The sequence below is a fragment of the Adiantum capillus-veneris genome, chromosome 9 (genome assembly GCF_014529385.1).
Source record: "Adiantum capillus-veneris isolate H3 chromosome 9, ASM1452938v2, whole genome shotgun sequence".
Taxonomy (NCBI): Eukaryota; Viridiplantae; Streptophyta; class Polypodiopsida; order Polypodiales; family Pteridaceae; genus Adiantum; species Adiantum capillus-veneris.
The window spans coordinates 98848609-98868611 of record NC_140939.1 but is presented as its reverse complement, the minus strand read 5'-3'; the positions used below and the strand labels follow the sequence as shown (position 1 = coordinate 98868611).

At 42.4% G+C, this 20003-nt stretch overlaps 1 protein-coding gene across 1 annotated transcript; it reads left to right on the top strand.

The window, feature by feature from the left end:
* Positions 1–9109: 9109 nt before the first annotated feature.
* Positions 9110–10896, top strand: LOC147450879 (mRNA cap guanine-N(7) methyltransferase 1-like). The gene has a single exon (XM_086519875.1). It carries the CDS (start codon positions 9280–9282, stop codon positions 10366–10368), a length of 1089 nt encoding a protein of 362 aa, XP_086376001.1. The 5' UTR covers positions 9110–9279; the 3' UTR covers positions 10369–10896.
* Positions 10897–20003: the final 9107 nt, after the last annotated feature.

Sequence of the window (20003 nt, the reverse complement as noted above, 5' to 3'; positions counted from 1 at the left end):
AAGACTATTGGACAGTCTCCCAAGGGGTCCAATGAGCATTCAACAGCCCAATGGCTTGCCTGATTCCTATTGGCTAGGAGGCAAAGGGGTCCAATGAGAGTTTAGTTGAATTATTAAATTACCTAAAGCTCTCACAAAAGGGGAAAGGGGGACACATGTCAGAAGGCTATCACTTATGCTGCTTAATTGTCATTGGCTAGCCCTAGGGAGGTCCAATGAGAGGGTAGCATGAGCAAATAGCAAGAGGGGTCGACCAAGAGAGAGAGGGGGCTGATTTTTGCAAGGAATTATCACACACACACACTCACACAATCTCATGTGTGAAGTAAAGAAGACTCTCTCTCCTTCTCAAGCTTTAATGGAAAGCTTACCACCTACTCCAAGCTTGTGAGAAGGGAGGCCTACAACAACAACTCTTGGATTTGTGATGCAAATCCAACCAAGAGACAAGCTTGAATGCATGCTCATCTCCTCTACCATGCTAATTACTAAGCTAAGCTATGCTAATATGAGTGATTATGTGAGGAGATGTACATCTTTCTCGTAAGAATACTCCTACTTCCTCTCAATCTACTCGCATACCCTGCTAGCTCTCACCATCTTCAAAGGTGTGTGAGGTCTTGGGTCTGAGACCAGGGAGAATTGATGTTGTGTTTGATAAGTGTTTTGCTTAGTGCATGAAGCTTTCATCATCATTGCACTAGCTAGTCTTGAAGGAACACAAAGAATTGTATTGTACAATGTCTCTCTTGATGGAAGAAACCATAATACAAAGCCTTTTGGAGGGGGGACCGGCTCCATGTAAATCCGGTCCTCAACTTTTGTCAATAGCTTAATTTCTCTCTCTTTTGAAAGTATTGTTCATGCTATCTAACTAGGTGTTATGCTTTTTGGTGCTGTCTCCACCCAAGCACTCTTGTAATTCTCATTAGAAATCTATTCTACTGAAATGCCCACTATGTTCATGCTAATTTCCACTACACACAATTTTTTAGGCCATTAAATGTTACATTGGTATCAGAGCACAAGGTTTCTCTTTTCTTGCTCAAGAAGGGAGGTCCTCAAGCTAGCTATAAATGGTTGGTATTATTAATTGCATGTGAGTAAGTAGAATAGGGATTTTTCAGCCTTGCAGTGCGCCTGCCTTCGTACAGCTAATGGGGCATCACCGTCGAGAGCTATGGTCTTAATAGTGGAGTCCTACGGGGCTTGCCTACGGCACCACTATTGAGCTATTAGAAGCTTGACAGGAGCCGGTGCTGTTTTGGTGTTGAACGACCCTCTCTTCTATTCCTTGCAATTAATGGTATTCGAGCCACGGGTACAGTAGCTTGAGTGCTTTTTCTAAAGGGGCAAAGAGGAGTAGCAACTAGGCCTTGAAGTGCCAAAGTACACCTAAAAGTTGTTAGAATGGCTGACAATAGTAAAGAGAGTGAAATTAATGTTGATAACTTTGATTTTGCTAATGAGCAAGATACTAATGATGCTCCGATGCTTGTTAACTATCTTGTTTCTAGGCTTCAACAAGCCATGAGCAATCCCTCTCTCCAAAGTGAAGTGCAACGGCAGCTCTGTGCTCATGGGATTCTCCAAGCTCACCACCATGACAAGAGAACACCTAGGAAGCCTCCTTGTGAGACTTCCAAAAGAGTTCTCTCTCCGATTCCGGAAGAAGAAGAGAATCCATACAAAGGGCTCAAGAATTTACTTCTTGATGATGCATCTCCTTCCCAAAGGAGAACTCAAGAGCCTCCACCGAAGGAATGAGAAAGAAGTGAGTCTCCCGCCACCTCGGCGGAGATGGCTCCACGAAGACGGCGGGCTAAACGCTCTCCATCACCACCAAAGCGGAGAAGACCATCACACCATTCTCCACACCATAATTCAAAGAGGGATGATAAAAAAAAAAAGAGAAGAAAAAGGAGAGAAAGAGGACACCCTCTTCTCCATCTTCTTCATCCTCTTCCTCTTATGAAAGTGATGGTGAAGACGACGAAGATCCAGACAAGAAAAAGGCGAGAAAGAGGTCACCCACTCCTCCACCTTCCTCAAATTCTTCACCTTCTGAAGAAAGTGATGGTGCAACCTTTGAATCATCAAAAAGAAGAGGCCATAGGAAATCCTATGCCGCATGGAAGACGTCGTCCAAGCTCAAAGAGGGAGGGAAGAGCATCTCTTTCCTTACCTATGATGGCACCTTGGTGCTACGGACAAAGTCTTGGCCTTTATCCAACAATTTGATGCGGCGTTTGGAGATGAGGGCTTCACGGAGTCCTCTAAGCTACTCCATGTAGCTATGCACTTTCAAAAGTCCTCCAGGCAATGGTGGTCTAGCCTACGAGCCAACGGTGAAGCTCCGCGAACATGGAAAGCTTTAAGAGATTCCATTATGAAGCAGTTTTTTGCCACCGATGCCAAAGACAAAGTACTCACCAAATGGTGAAACTTAAAGCTCTCTCCCTATGAATCCATCCACAAATATGTAGACAAGTTTTGGGACCTACAAATCAAAGCCAATGTCTTCAAAAAGTTAGATTTTGGAGAGCAAAAGCAACAATTTTGTGCGGGCTTAACCGAAGAAATGGCGGCGTATGTCAACTCCCAAAGGCCACGTACCATATCGGCGGTAATACACCATACTATGGTGGCCTCTCGAATCAATTTCCAAACGGGGACTAAAAGAAATAATAAGCCCACAGAAAACAAGGGTTCCAATGAGCCTAAGAGGAAGGACAATGTCCAAAAGCCTCCTAAGGGCAACTCCAACAAAGCTAAAGAGAAGGGAGTTTACAAAGGTAAAAACAAACTCTCTCCTGAAGAGCTTGAGCGTTATCGCAAGGATAACCGGTGTTTCAAGTGCGGCGAACAAGGGCATGCGTACCGCGCTTGTCCCCAAAAGAACAACCTCCAAGATCCTCCTAGAGCTACCTTGGTTGAAATCCAAGAGGAGGAGACTCACCAAACTCACCACAAAGGATCTCCTCTATGCCATGCTTGGGGAAAGGTAAGAGAACATGATGCTTTTATTCTCTTTGACCCTGGTTCTACTCACAATTTTATATCTATAGATTTGGCCACCAAGCTAGGCATACAAGCCTACGAGATGGGAGATGTCCTACCCGCAGACAGTGCTTTCAAGGGGCAAGAAGCTTCAGTCACTCCCTTAATCGGGAAATTGAAGCTTCATGTCCAAAGCTATGTGGACAAAGAGGACTTCTTTATATCTCCTCTCAAGCATGAGGATGTAACCTAGGGGCACCATGGTTTGATCGCCTGGCTGCCAATGTTAAATTCCCTGAAAGGAGAATCTCCTTTAAGTTCAGGGAAAAAGACATGTATATAGATGCTAAGGAAATGGGTAACACTATCCCCATTGTACATACACCATCTTTCAACAAGTCAATAAAGAGCTCTATTTCCGTGTACATGATTTTTGTTAAAGATTCTCAAAATGAACCTAATGCTTTAGCAAAAGAAAATAAAAGCAACCAAAAGGAATTAGAGTTATCCAATTTTCTCAAGGGGTTTCAAGATGTTTTTATTGACGAAATCCCTTGTGAGCTACCTCCTAAACGAGGTAATGGTGACCATGCAATTGAACTTCTTCGAGGAAGTTCATCGTCTATCAAACCTCCTTATAGAGTTTCTCAAGCTCAACAAGAGGAGATTATGCGGCAAGTGCATGAGTTAGTTAAGAAGGGCATGGTTAGGCCTAGCTCATCTCCATTTTGCTCACCTGTGCTATTAGTGCAAAACAAAGACGGCACATATCGTATGTGTGTCGACTATAGAGCACTAAATAGGATCACAATCAATAATAGGTTTCCCGTTCCACGGGTAGAAGACCTATTTGATAAGCTACAAGGATCGACCTACTTCAGTAGGATTGACCTAAAAAGTGGCTATCATCAAATAAGGATAGTTGATCAAGACATTGTAAAGACCGCAATTTGCACCACATTTGGTCTTTACGAATACATTGTCATGCCTTTTGGCTTGACCAATGCACCAGCCACATTCAACCGCTTGATGGAGAAGTTGTTCAGGCCTCATCGAACCTTCACTGGAGTGTTATTTGATGATATTATCATCTACTCTAATTCATTAGACGAACACAAGCAACACCTCCAGGTAATATTTCAAGTTTTAAGAGAGAATAAACTTTATGTTAATCGAAAGAAAATTGAATTTTTCTTGCAAGAGATTCAATATTTAGGTCACATTATCTCTCAAGATGGCATCCAAATGGATCCATCAAAGTTAGAGGTAATAAAAGGATGGCCTAAACCAAAGAATCTTCATGAACTAAGAAGCTTTATAGGTATGTGTGCATACTATAGACGCTTCATAGAAAAGTTCTCACAAATTGTGGGACCATTACATGACCTAACAAAGAAAAGCGTTAGGTATACATGGTCTGCTAAGGAGAACAATGCTTTCGAAAAGCTTATCTCTCAACCTATGCTTACACTACCGGATCTCTCAAAACCATTTGAGGTCCAATGTGATGCTTGTGGTGATTTCCTTGGAGCTGTTTTGCTTCAAGAAGGGCACGCCATAGGCTATGAAAGTCGAAGGCTCGACCCTGTTGAGCAAGCTCTAGGCATATATGAAAAGGAACTCCTTGCAGTTCTACATGCCTTAGACTCCTGGAAGCACTATTTATTGGGGACTCCTTTCATTCTGCGAACGGATCACCAAAGTCTTAAGTACTTCATGACGCACACCAAGCTCTCCGACAAACAAATGGGGTGGGCAAATTTCCTTTCGCAATTTCATTTTCATATTGCTCACATTGCTGGCAAGCATAATCAAGTAGCTGATGCACTCTCAAGGCGGCCAAGAGTGAATGCGGTTTCCATAGCAACTCACAATGATCTATCTTCAATGATAGATGAGTATGCTATTGATCCCGATTTTAGAGATGTGATTTTAGCCCTTGCATTAGGGAAGAAAGAAGAACCATTTACTTTACAAGATGGTTATCTTCTCTACGGCAATAGACTATGTGTTACTAACTCACTACGTGAGAAAGTAATGTATGAATCTCATGCTCCACCTTACGCGGGGCATAGAGGGATTCAGTCTACCTTAAAGGGAATTGAAACATATTTCTAATGGCCTACCATGAAAGTGAACATACAAGAGTATGTTTCTAAATGTGTGGTATGCCAAAAGACAAAATTTGATAGAGGGAAGCAACTTGGATTGCTTCAACCCTTGCCAATCCCTAATTCACCATGGGAGAGCATACCCATGGATTTTATCTTTGGATTGCCTAAGTCTATCCATGGGAATACGGGAATATGGACGATAGTAGACAGGTTCAGTAAACAAGCTCATTTTATACCTATCAAAAAGACTATCAAAGCCCATCAAATGGCAACCCTCTTCATTTCACAAATTTTCAAGTACCATGGCTTGCCAATGTCCATAGTGTCAGGTAGAGATCCTAGAATGACCAGTAATTTCTGGAAGGGTCTCTTTGAGAATTTAGGGACAAGGCTAAACTTCTCTTCGGCCTATCATCCACAAATGGATGGCCAAAGTGAAATAGCTAACCTAACAATTCTCCTTTGCAAAAAGCCTATGTAACGGAAGTAGATCAAAGATCCCAATGGGAGAAGTACTTACCCTTAGTGGAGTATGCTTACAATAACACTGTACATACTTCCACGGGAAAAGCACCTTTCGAGGTAATTGAGGGAAGATCAAAAAGTCCCTTGCTACTTAAGGTACATGGGAAGATCTTTGCTGCAGATGAGTATAGCCGAGACCTACAAGAATCTTTTCAAAAGATTAAGGATGCTATCTCTATCTCACAACAAAGGCAAAAGGCTGCTGCTGCTGACAAGCACATAAGAGCCCAAGCCTTTAAAGAAAATGATTGGGTCTTATTAAAATTCCCTAAGGCTCGATTAAGGCACACGACGGGCAAGAATCCTACGGGACACCAAAAGTACTATGCTAAACTAGCAAAAAGGTACTATGGTCCCTTCCAGAAGGCTTAGGCCAATTAATGAGATGGCCTATCAACTCAAGTTGCCCAATCATTGGCTCATACACAATGCTTTCCATGTGAGCCTATTAAAGCCTTACAAAGGAGAGCCACCTCAAGAACCAACTACTGAAGACCCATCGGAGACCGAGGACCAAGAGGAGGTGCTGCAGCCTGAGTCCATTCTCCGACATGAAGACAAGGTACTAAGAGGCGGTAAGAATATCCGACGATATCTTATTAAGTTTAAGAATTATCCTTTTGAAGATGGATGCAAGGCATACAATTAAAGGATAACCTAAACCTTGTCAATGCTTACAATGCTTCCCAAGAGTAAGCAAATGTATAAAATGTTAAAAATGAACAAAGTTTTTGTCTTATAAGACTCTCTTTTTCTTTATTGTGCACAAAAATGAAGTAGTATGCATGCTTAGATCAAGTTTGCGGAGACGACGTCTCCCAAACACCAAGTAGAGCTTGTCACTCTACTATGGAAGATTGATAAGACTAATGTGCAAACATGCTTGCGGCAGCCTCAGGCTCTCAAGCGCCAAATGGACTAGTCATCCATTGTGGAATGATGTCGTAGGGTAACATAGGGATCCTCTACCCGCTAAGAAAAGGACTCATGAATATGCTTTATCTTCTCTACACCATAGTCCAGGACGACTATGATTTCAAGAGAGAGGTAATGTCATAATAATCAATATGTAATTCTCCTAAATGATTTTCTCATGTTAAACTGATCATTTAATATGGGGAAGTGCCAGGGGAGAAAAAGCTAGAATATTGGTTAAACTAGCAGACCGACCACATTAGGGATCCAAAGGAGGGAAAATCGGGATCCAAAGGGGGGGCCATCTGAAAAAGAGCCATGTGCAACAATGGGCTAAAAAGACCCTAAGGTTCAGCCCATTAAGACTTCCAAAATGCTAAGGTTCCAAAATTCAAAGGTTGTGTCCAAAGGTCAACCATGGGGGGAATTGGATGCTTGTGTCCCAAAAGTCTTTACAAATCCCTACATAGGAGGGGGCAAGCCTTGATTGTAGGGATGAGAGAGAAAGTCACACACACACACACAAGCTCCCTTTACACAAAGGGAATGAGGGACACATGGCCTAGCTCTCATACCCTGCTAGCTTTACCATCTTTGAAGGTGTGTGAGGTCTTGGGTCTGAGACCGGGGAGAATTGATGTTGTGTTTGAGAAGTGTTTTGCTTAGTGCATGAAGCTTTCATCATCATTGCACTAGCTAGTCTTGAAGGAACACAAAGAATTGTATTGTACATATCTCTCTTGATGGGAGAAACCATAATACAAAGCCTTTTGGAGGGGGGACCGGCTCCATGTAAATCCGGTCCTCACCTGTTGTGAATAGCTTAATTTCTCTCTCTTTTGAAAGTATTGTTCATGCTATCTAACTAGGTGTTATGCTTTTTGTTGCTCTCTCCACCCAAGCACTCTTGTAATTCTCATTAGGAATCTATTCTAATGAAATGCCCACTATGTTCATGCTAATTTCCGCTACACACAAGTTTTTAGGCCATTAAATGTTACAGATTGGTGCAAATATAACTCACAAATTGTTTTTATTTTAATTGTAAAATATTTATAGTAATAAAAAAGTTTCATGCATCCTACTTAAATTTTAGACCTTTATGATGTTATTATGTTTCATTGCAGCCAATGTATCAAGAAGCCCGCCACAACTCCTATACATTCACAACCACAAGATATCTGATTGTGCGGTGAGTAAGAACTACCACATTTTACTCTTGATCGCTGAGAACGCTGTGAAATGAATGCACTGAAAATTGCATGCTGCTATGGGAATGGCATGTCTCTTGTATTTTGAAAATTTAGGAGGACTCTGCAAACTCCCCCATGCAAGGAGACTTGCATGTTTTTTTTTTATTAAAAAAAACTTCCAAACATAAAAAGGGAACAATATCTACAGGTGAACACAAATGATCCATATCATCACTTTATATAAATTCTAACTCTTCTTATGGCTCTTTTGCGGGGTACACGACTCAAAATTGGGGCATCACGATCGTAACATATTAGCGACTGTACCAATTAAGAAACAACAAAACTTGCTTTGGTGAAAGGTATCAAGCTCTCTCTCTCTCTCTCTCTCTCCCCCCCCCCCCCCCCCCCAACCACATTTTCTTCTCCAAGGATATATATACTCTTGTTGAATCTTCAAATGACACAACCACACTTAGACAATTGACAAGAATGCGCACAATAAAGAGAGATCGAATCAAAGAATTAATACAATCTAAAAGCTAGGGACATGTTTAAACATATCAAAATTTGGACATGAATATCATGGCGTTGTAAACACAGGACGGTGTCAACTTAAGTTAATAGGATTGTGGAAAACAAAGCACAATCTCTCTCTCTCTCTCCCCTCAAGCTTTTCTCTTCTAGGCTCTTGTTTTCTCTTACCCTTGCAATCACTTCAATTTGATACAAACTAGTCTGGGCGGCCGCCTCTCTCCATGTGCGTGTGTGTGTGTGTGTGTGTGTGTGTGTGTGTGTGTGTGTGTCACGCACTGTTCAACTGGGAGGCGCAGGGCACACAGCCGAAGCAACCTGCTTTTGCCACGTGTGGGGGGGGGGGGGGGATCCCTCCCCTTTTTATAATAGTATAGAAGATAGGGTAAAGGTCCCAATAACGGGACAGTCTCCATATGTAGTACATGTCTCCCCCCCACATACACACCATGTAGCTTGAGTAGATGGACATCGCAACCTGACTTGGCGCATTTCTATTCGCGGGGATGCGAGTTCAAACCCCATGCTCAAGTGGTCTTTTACAGGGGGAAGCTGGACTTTTATTTTGGGGCTTCGTTTTTGCATCGAGATCTGCGAATATGCGTCGAAAAATCTGTGTGCTTCACCGCATCGCTTGGCGCCTATTTCGCTTGAGAGAGGGTGTCAAAGCGCTTCTTTTGCCCACATCCTTGCTCCCTTTCATGCTCCATAGCTCTCGTAGCACTGCGCATAATCTCGCTGTCCTTCAGTAGGGGCTTTTACCCTATAGATAGATGCGGCTAACGAAGCACTGTAGTTAATTTTAACATTATTTTTGGCGTGGGTTTCTTTGGAAATCATGGTTTAGAAATTGATTTGCAAAGTTAGCTTTTCGTTCAGTTGGAAGACTACCGGGTTTTCGCAGGGCAAAGCAGTGCTCTACTGCCGTGACGATTCTCTGCGCAGGTGCCCGTCTTTAATTTTAGGGTTTCTGCAGGTGCCCATTTTAACACCGGAACATGAGCTCTCATAGGCATAAGAAACGTAGCGTATTGAATGAGCCCCTGCTTCCTCCACCTGCGAAGTTGCCTCGGACCTACGATGAGCTTCCAGCCAACGATGATAGCCAGCAACTCATAGCCGAACATTACAGCAACCGATCTAACCAGACAGTTCAAGAGAGAGAGGCCAGCCCCATAATCCACCTCAAGAAGCTGAATAATTGGATCAAGAGTGTTCTGATTCAATTATATGCAAAGAAGAACGATTCTGTCATTGATATCGCATGTGGCAAGGGTGGTGATTTGATCAAATGGGATAAAGCCAAGGTGAGCTACTATGTGGGTATTGACCTTGCCAAAGGATCAATAGAGGATGCTCGCACACGCTATAATGGAGATGCAAGCCACAAAAGCAAAAGTTTCTCTTTTCCTGCCCGGCTTATCCATGCGGATTGTTTTACTGTTCATCTTGATGAGGTACTTCAAGATGAAGGGCCCTTCGATATCTGTAGCTGTCAGTTTGCTCTGCATTACTCATGGGCTAGTGAAGAGAAAGCCCGTGTTGCATTGCAGAATGTGTCAGCTGTTTTGAAGCCAGGTGGCTATTTTATTGGTACAATGCCTGATGCAAATGTGATTGTCCGAAAGCTCCGGGAAACAGATGGCCTAGAGTTTGGAAACTCATGTTACAACGTCGAATTTGGTGACAAGTATCAAGAGAAGAAATTCTTGCCATCGGAGCCGTTTGGAATTCAGTACCAGTTCCACCTTGAAGATGCAGTTAGCTGTCCAGAGTGGCTAGTGCACTTCCCAACCTTCCAGGCCCTCGCAGAAGAATATGGGCTGGAGCTTGTTTTCAAAAAGAATTTTCATGAATTTTGTCATGAACACATTAAAAACCCCATATTTGCAGAATTGATGAAGATTGTGGGTGCACTTGGCCATGGCAGTTCTAGGGATAGGCTCTCTGATGATGAATGGGATGCAGCTTATATTTACATGGCTTTTGTCTTCAAGAAGGTTGGACCGTCTCATTTGAGAAACCAGAGAGGCCCAAGAAGATTGGCTGGGCCGATTAGCCAAGAGGAGATTTTGCATGTGGAGTAGGAGGCATGGAAGGGGATCATTCTTTTGAGACAGTACCGGAGTCTCTTGGCTGTGAGTTTGTTGATTTTTCTTCCCTGAGCTGGAAACAAGTAGCCGAAGTCACCTTCTTACTCTTTCTCTGCTCTAATTGTCACATAGTTGCAGTGAGTGACACAAGACTCGAAGCTGTGAAGCTCCGGATCGTATAATCTGAGTACACACTATGCTTTCTTTCAAGAACTGTGTGTGGAGTTGAGCCGTGTGTGGAGTCGTCTTCGTTCTAATATTTGAAGTGCTAGCCAGATGCCTGCACTAACAATTGGTTCAAGGAAGGCAACTAAGTTTTGCACCTGAGAAGGTTTGGATTCAAATTTGGAATGTGTAGCTGCTTGTTGTGGTCCCTATCCTGGATTAATTAGGTATTTGACATACATTCAGTTTTGTATGTCTTCACTGCTATGCCAGTTTCAGGTGGTATGTTGTGCTGAGTATTCACAAGATTATGTGTGCATTTAATTGCTGAATGGTTGTGAATCATTTTGCCTTTAATTTTGCCGCAGAGTCTCATATTCTGTAGAGTTTTATGCAGGTATGGGAGAACTCTGCAGAGGCTGTTTACAGTGAGTGGTCTACTTGTTTGATTGTGAAATTTGCACGGTCTCTGAGTGTCAGGTAAGGTAGCTTCAATGAGACTGTAGGCAGTGTAGAGTGCCTAATTAAGGAATCATGGGGGGGTGCAGGTTCATTGTCAATCTCGGAACTATAGGACAGGTTCATTATATCTTGGAAGTGGGGGGGCACTTATGGTGATTAGAGGAGAGGATTGTGGAACCGTTGGAAGTTTCAGTGTGCTGGTACTGCCAGACGTAGCGAACTGAACCACCTCCCCCATTTCGCTTGAGAGCACAAGCTTGGACATGAACAATCCAGTCTACGTGCTTGACAAGAAGCTGTGCTGTTAGTACGTAGTCGAGCTTGAAGGCAACGGTGCATCTAGTAGGGTTGGAATCTATGTGGGTGAGAACAAGAAATTATTCATGTTAATGTCAACGTCTCATCGCAAGTTCATCCTCTCAGGTAGACGCGTACTCCCTAACATCCTATGGTGCAAATTTTGCACCTTAGTGAGCTCAATACAAAGTGTGGGACACTAATCTGCCCATGTGGACCTCACGTAGCTACATTGGAGTTGACGAATATGTGCTATTTACAGGCCTGTTATCCGATAACTCTGTTAAGTTTTATCTGATGTCAGCAAGTAGGTAAAACTGCAACAGTCACTCTGATCTAGTTCTTTCTATTGTTTCTTGAGAACTTTGTGCGTTTCTCAAAGGTTCCCTTCCACTGTTACTTATTTCAAATGATTCAGGTAGTTGTTTGAGCGGCTCGAAGAATGAATGAAGTCTTGTTTTAGGCATCCAAACGCAAGTGTTTGTCTGACCTGGCCGTATGAAGTAGGTCTATATATGCAATGTTGTATAAGAGCTACATTTTGGAGAGGTTATTGTGAGGTTAAAATGCTTATGTGGGGGCTTGAGGCCCAAGTTCAACCCTAGTTAATCTGTGCCAGACTATGTTGTATGTAAGAATCGCAACTATTTTGCAATGATTGGCACACAGATTTAGTGTTCAAGGTGGCAAGGTCAACTATTACTCCAGCTTGAAGGAGACGCAGGAGGTGTTTCTTATAGTGCATGTGTCAAAGTACTTCTGGCTGTCCCCTTCATAATTGAGCTCCATCGCCGATGTCAGCGGCCACCCTCTGGGACTGCATCATGGGCCGAGAACCGCCTACTGCCAACCTGGGCCGCTGCTAAAGTGCTATGGGCCTATCAGGTTCCTTTGCTGGGTTCTTGGGTTCCCCAACGGGTTCCTAGCTGCTGGTTACAACTCGGTGATTGGCTGATGATGTGTGGTGAAGAGCCCATGACATGGCCGTCCGGAGGCATGTGGGCCTTCAACATCCCCGCTACGTTAGGGAATCAGCATGAGTACAGCGTCATCTATGAACAGTTGATCATGGTTAATAGGTGCATATTATTCTGTCGAATCCCAAGATTTATTGCATTATATCTCTTGGTTTGGTTTCTGCGACTGAAATTTTTTGTAAAACATTCATAAAATGGAAATTTACGATGAATGTTGCGTGTATACAATGAAAGATAGTGTGCATGAGAAGTTTAAACATGTTGGAAGGTAAATTTTCAGTGTGTTACAAACAAGGACCTACTATGGCCAATGTAATGCGGCATTAAATGGGTTGGGGAATAGAAAGGCTTCGGAAGCTCATGTAAGGACCTTCAGTGGTGTAACTTGTGTATTGTTTCATTTTCTATACCTCTCTCTTTATCTTGATTACTTGAAAGATTTTTAGAGAATGGTGCTCCAGTTTTTTTCACATGCAAGGCAAAAGTAACTTAAAAGCAACAAAGGAACCGATGTAAACACCAGATGTGTGGCAAAGGTAAAGAGCAGAGAGAAGCAGCAGCCGCTTTTTCATGGGATTGGAAGTGAGGGCCTCAAGCACAAGAGGTTCTTCCTTGTCGCTGCTTCTTGGGAATTCGAATGACCATCTTTACTTGGTTAGCCATAACATCCTTTTGGGAAAATCTAAAAGGAGAGAAAGCCATGTGTTGAAATCCTCACCCTTTACAAGGTTGTGTCTGTGCTGTTAAATACAATTCTTGTAAAAGGAACAAGCAGGGAGTGTATGAAGTCTGCACGGACGTGTATGTATGCCCTTAGGTGGCCTTGGGAGTCCAGACTTGTAGTAAAGAATGCTGAAAGTACTGATAAGCATATAAAGCAGGCAAGTACTGAGGCAGGAATAGATGGAGGAAAGGAAATGGTGCTGACAAATTGGGGAAGAAGAATTGTTACGGAAGGTATTGAGAACTGGCCAAGCAACTGGTGTGGGAGTGCTGCTTGTATGTCCCTTTGCTGAAAAAGATCCTAAATCAGAAAACTGTAAATGTAATCCCACAAAAATACACCATCCTTGAAACATACAATGAAGACTGCTTCATCTCAACAGCCAAGACTAGACAAGCTCTTCAAATCCAGTAAGCAAGCAGTAATCTTCTTGTATACTTGCCACTCAGCTTCTTCTCGCACTTGTACTATCTTAGGTGCCTTGATTTGATGTTTTGACATGTATCTGAGCGATCTTTGGGGACAGCACAAAAATCACTCCCTTGATTGAGGAGGGTGCGTGAAGAGAAATGACGCCAGCCATGCATTTTTGCATTTTTGGGGGACCAGGGGAAGGATGCGCAAGGTTGTCGCAGGATGGGCATGGTGTTTGAGAAACCTAAGAAACAAGGGGTGGCTTGAGGGACGCAAGGCAAGCTTGGAGTTGGGTGTCCATTGGAACCAGATTCTTGTGCTTTCATTGTGCTCCTTTGGTTTTTTTCGCTTCACCTGCTACTTTGTGATTTTTCCAGTCAATGTCCTCTGGCTATTATCTTGCATGCAGACATATTGGAGTTATAACGACAACATTGCCTGATTTGATGATGCCTTTGGTGACAACTGGTTTTTTGTTGCCACTGGCTATTAATGTGGCCATTGCATATAGACATAATGTAGTGATGCTTACATTTTTTAATGATACATTTTGTTACAACTCTTTTTTTGCTACCTCTGGCTATCGATGTCTCCAAAATCCGCATATAGACATTGGGGTTACGGTGTTATGATCGACAATCATGCCTATTTTGCTGCTGCCTCTAGTTATTCGTCTCCCTCTTTTGTGGGTGATTAACATTAGTAGGCTCGCATGTAGGCATGACGATCTACTCAACAACCTTATGGTAACGATTTTCGTGATACCTCTGGCTACTAGTGTCTCCCTCTTTTGTGTGTGATCCATATCCGCAAACCTGCATGTTGCATCAATTGTTTTCCCGATGTTTTTAGCTATCAATGTCTCCATCTTTTGAGTGTGATTAGCATCACAAAGCTTGCATATAGGCATGGGGTTATACTCGATAACCTTGCATCAATTGTTTCCTTTATGCCGCCAGCTGTTAATGTCTTTGTCTTTCGTGTGTTATCAACATTAGCAAGCCTGCATGTAGGCATGGGCTTATAATCTATAACCTTGCATTGTCTAGTTTTATAGGACACACAATGCAATGAGTCTCTCATTTAATGAATATTTGAGCTTTACTACAACGGAGGGTGAATCAAGTGAATTTGACCTCACTCCATACGGCTTCTTTGAAGATGACAATCTTGGTGTTGAGGCAAATATTTCTAGACATTCATTGCTTGATGTTGAGGAATCAAGAGATTCCTTGGATGCATACACATCAAAGAAATTCTTCTTGTTCGATGAGAAGATGTACTCTTTATTGTGGTGAAGGATTTTGGTTGGGACAATTACAATCTCATGTTTGATTCTTAAAGCACATGATATGAGAGGTATAATGGATTTAAAGAGGTGGAATAGAATGAGGGATGATCTATCTCTATGTCCAACTACAAGCTCGGAACAACGATACTTCAAGTTGAAATCGTTGAGATTGAAAATTTGTGCTATAGAAGATTGGGCACACATTTTCAGTGCAACGCATTGTCTTTGAAGTTTGAAGACATCAGATACACTTGGGAGTGGCTGCCACCATTAAAGCAATCAAGATAGAATGGTGCATTGACACGAGAAAGCATGGGATATCTCTTGACTACATAAAAGATTCGGTCATTACTTGTGGCTGTATGCTGAAGAGGAAGCCCATTGCCTATGATGTATCCTCTAGGCCTTCTTGTAGCTAGTAGTCTACCACTACTCCACCAATCACATTAATTGAGACGGTTGTGGCTTGGGTGGAGCAACATCTAACAAACACTATGATAAAGTATCAAACAAAGGTTTTCTTGCTTACATAACAAAGAGGCATGTATCAGCCAAGTGCATACAACAATACATGTGTCATTGGGGATCAACATACAACAAAGAAGTATGGACAAGCAACGAGAAACGAAATCTAAGAGCCATGGATGTGGATTCAAGGTGATTGTCCAACGTTTTGATGACCTTGATAAGGTGATTATCAAAGTTGAGGGCACTCATGAAGGACATATACTCAACTCCCATGTAGACCTTTATCACTTGCCAGTGCATGTTGCATGAATGCCATATTTGATATTGGAGTTTGAAGCCATGTTACAAGATGTCAAAGTTGAAGGAAAGATTTCACATGCATGCATCTACACTTGATTGTGAGACCTACCGTTCTTCATGATACCAAAAGAAGTGCAAATGTTGCTACATCAAATAAGCACACAAGGTACTTCGCCTTGCTTCAAAAGCAACTCTTACGCTTATCTCATGCGTAATTGATTTTATCTTGCATCTCCTTGCCTTGATTTAGGAGGGTTTTAGAGCACAAATGGATTGCAATGCTTTCAAAAGTTGTTTGGATGCAAGATTTTAAGAAGGGTACCATTGTGAGCTTAACATTTTGTCCCATTTTGCATGTTTGTCTCTCGCTTGTCCGTTCTTGTACATATGTTGGCTCATAGGTTATCTTTGTCCAACCTTACAACCCGAGGGTAAATGATAAATGCAAGCGGCCTTTTTTCAATGTCAACCAAGATGAGGGGATAAATTTCTCGCATCAAAATTTGTGGGCAATGGAGCATGCCTTTAAGAAGTAGGTTTAGTAATCAGATAAGTGAGAGGCTCTTATCCACTGAAAGAATCTGGAGCTTCTTTCCATGTCCATATTAGACATATCCTACATTAAGCGCAATCCATTAGACAAAATCTTGAATGTCAAGTTCATCTATGCGATTAGCATATCCATAAGCATGTATCGTACTATGATCTTAGGGATCACAACAACTCTCACTATACCTAAGTCCCCTTCCTCTGCATGTTAAATGTGTCTAGTTGATCGCTTCAAAGAAACAATCTCATTGTGACTAACAGTCCGTGATTGCTAGTGAGTATGACACTCACATCTTTGAGACTTGTGTATAACTTTGACACAATATGGACTTGTTGAACTTTTAGCCTAGGGCTTACCACGGCTACATGATTATGCAATATTAGTCAAGTCATTTGTTGATGATGGTTTAAGTTGTTGGAATGAAATAGACACATTACTTTGTTTTTGGTTCTTGACCTTAGTATTCTATTATGTCGAAAACTAGAAAGTGTGGAAGAAAGGGGACGACATGGAATTGTGGAGAAGCTCATTCTAGATTATGCCTAGAAAGCCCTTAGAAGACTACAAGAAAGTGGCATATCTTGTTGGCTGGTTCCAACTTTCCACGTGGTGACATGGCGAGCATCTAACGGTGGAAACAAATATTCTGGCTCAGAATGGTATGTAGATGAGCGGCTGGGAGGGCCTGCCCCCCTCCCCTGGACTTTGAGGATTCTTTCATTAAAACTTGTAAACATGATTGCCTAGTTGAATCCAAAAAAAACGTTGGTACATTATAGTTTGAATGAAGTCCACATTTATTGATGGATTACTTCCAATAGATGTAGTCTATTTCATGCCTTTTTCTACAAGCCTTTTATCTGCACTAGAATTGCAATTTCGATTTATTGCAATAAGATGATATAGAAAACGCATAAGACATATACTTTTCACTAGAAACAAAATAATTGTGTATGCCCTAACAAAGGTTGTTCTCAAAAAACAACCTTTTATTGATAAAGCTTGTCACGATTGATATTGGCAAAGGTAAATTGGGTCAAACTGGTTAGGGAGTTGAGAAAATAGGGAAAATCGAAGGTAAATTGGGTTAGCAGGCTAGGTCACGGAGTTGAGAAAATGGGGAAAATTGATATTGGCAAAGGTAAATTGGATTAGGTTGGGTCAGGGAGTTGAGAAAAGTTTATAGCTAGTGAAAGGGCCAAAAGCACCACACACATTAAACCAATCACGCATTTATTGCTTTACTTGGCATACTTCATTGTGCATAAACGACTCTCTTGTGAGCCAATTCTTTCGTGACTCAATCCTCCCACCATAAGCTCCTTGTAGTACAATCAAGTGTTATTAATCTTTGAAGACAATCCCATGTATGATCCACTCAATGCATGAAGAAGATAGCCCGGAGCACAATGTATTTAATGACATAAAACTTGCAATCATAGGTATTAGGATCTTGTGGAAGATAGCCCGGAGCACAATGTATTTAATGACATAAAACTTGCAATCATAGGTATTAGGATCTTGTGGTGCATCCACAATTTTGAGCTCATGTGACTCATTGACCAAAGCACATTAAATGTCTGTATTATCATGCACCATTCGAGCAAGGCTCCCAAGGCCACTACATCAAAATCATATCGAAAACTTGGTTAGATGCTTAAGGACACATGGAATAAAAAAATGTGTTACATGGGTTGAATATGAACATGTGCATAGCATCCAAGAACTCAAACAAACTCATGAGAATATGTAAGGAGTCTATTAACCACCGGAGTCCACTTCTAGTAGACATGGGTCGGGTTTGTCCGTCCAATAAGAAAAGGGTAAGAGTGATCGCCAATGAGAGGTGCACTCTAACTGGAACATTCAAGGGTTAGTTGGCTAAGCATGGGCGCTCACGTGTGAATGGGCGAGCTCATATAAAAGTCACTTAAAGCTAAAAATCACTCATTCTCTCATTTGTACGATTGAAGAGTGCTCTTGTTCCATCTCCATCTTCTTCTTCTTCATCTCCTTGGGTGTGTGTATATGCCGCGCGCGCGAGAGAGAGAGAGAGAGAGAGAGAGAGAGAGAGAGAGAGAGAGAGAGAGAGAGAGAGAGAGAGAGAGAGAGAGAGAGAGAGAGAGAGCATTGCGACGGCACGGCGGCGGCGAGGCGGTTGAGCGCGGCACGACAGTAGCTCCCTCTTCTTCGCGACGAGGAATCCTCCACGAAGGTGAGCATAGGGTAGTGAGTGACACACCCTTGCTCTCTTGAGCTTGCTAAATTAATTTGGTTGTGTGCTTGCAGCCATTTGTGGCTCGCACATAGTGTACGCCAAGTCCCTTGCTTTGACACGTACGACAAATGCGCACATTTTTGACGCCGCTGTTGGGGAGATGCCCTGCACTAAGCTCGAAAATCACTCTATGCTGCTTTGTGGTGCAATGTGAGATGTAGGAAAGGTAGAGAAAGAAGGTGTGTGGCTGTTGAGAAGGATTTGTGAACTTTGTTTTTGTTGCAGTGTACTGTTTTCTGTTAATAAGGTGTTACATTTTTCTGTTGCAATGTAATGTTTTCTATTGATAAGGTGTTAGATTTAAGGTATTAGATCTATAATTTTAGATCTGTAAGGTGCAGTAAGTAGAAATGTTAGTTAATTAGTTGCTGTAGTACTGTGTTGAACAGTGTGTAACAATGGCTCTGTCAGTTGCAAGTAGGTAGGTTAGGTGTGTGTGCGTACACGCGCGGCACGACCGCGACGACCTTATCCCCCAAAAAAAATAAAAAAAATAAAAAAATTTGTTTTAATTTAAAACGAAGGACCGGAATCGGGAACATTGCCCAAGTCCAAGCCCAAGCCCAAACTGAGGCTCAGGCCTCAATCACCCTTTGGACTTACTTATTTTAGTCCCACACTTAAGTAAAAATCGACCCTTTTGAGGATCATCAGAGCTTCGGGTAACTGAACGCTGTGTTGTAAAGCACACCACGACCCCTGAGAGATACACTCGTTTTGAGCTATCACACGTAATCTAAAAACCGATAGTAAAAAGACATAAAAAAACGAGTGAAAACAGGGTGCAAAACGCCTAAAAAATCAAGCGGTTAGCCTTCAAGGTATTCACCGACGCTTGTAGGGTGCCAAAGGCACATGCATCTGTGATCTGGTTGTGTGCTAGAGGCCAAGAAACTAGCGAACACTTTGACTTACACGGGTTCTCAATACCCACGTACCTTAGGTTCCGGGTCCTTGGTGGGGACCCAATGTAGTATAACCCAAGACCCAAACATAGCGGCTAATGAATCTTCATCTGATTACAATATTATGGAAGGGCATCCTACACCAAACCTGAGCAAGTAAACAAAAACGTATCTGTCTGGGTCCCACAACCTGGATCTAGTGTGTTTAGTCGCTTTATAGAAACCTTTAGTAGAGCTACTTGCTCTGAACCTGCGTGGCTAGTGAAGTGGACGTACTTGTCTGGGACCCACAGCCCGGATCTAGTGTGTTTAGTCGCTTTATAGAAACCTTTAGTAGAGCTACTCGCTCTGAACCTGCAGCTAGTGAAGTTAACAAAGGTGAGGGAGAGGTAGATTCGCCTTTGGTATCTCAAGGGGAGCCTATACACCCCAAGAGTATCCACGTCGATATCCTGCACCCTGCTTTCATGGAAGAATCTGCAAAGCAATCACCCCCCGAAGTTCTACTATCCGATGGTAGGAGTCTTGTGGAGGTGCAAGAAGTTGAGCACTATATGCAAGCGGCTAGGGAGAGGGAAATGGAGAGTTTCCTAGAATAACACTGAGCCATGAAGGGAGAGATCCCTGGGACAACAGGCATAGCAATCGAGCAATCAAGTGCTCCTGAGTTAGTAGGCAATGTGGGTCAAACTGTGGGGAACAACAATGCTTCCACCTCAAGGGAAACCTCTAGTACGCCGGGCCTAGAAGGGTTATTTCTCAACGAAAATTGAGAGCATGACCTACAAATTGAAACCT

What these genes read in the sequence shown, in the direction of transcription:
- LOC147450879 (XM_086519875.1), top strand. Translation starts at nt 9,280, where the DNA reads ATGAGCTCTCATAGGCATAAGAAACGTAGCGTATTGAATGAGCCCCTG.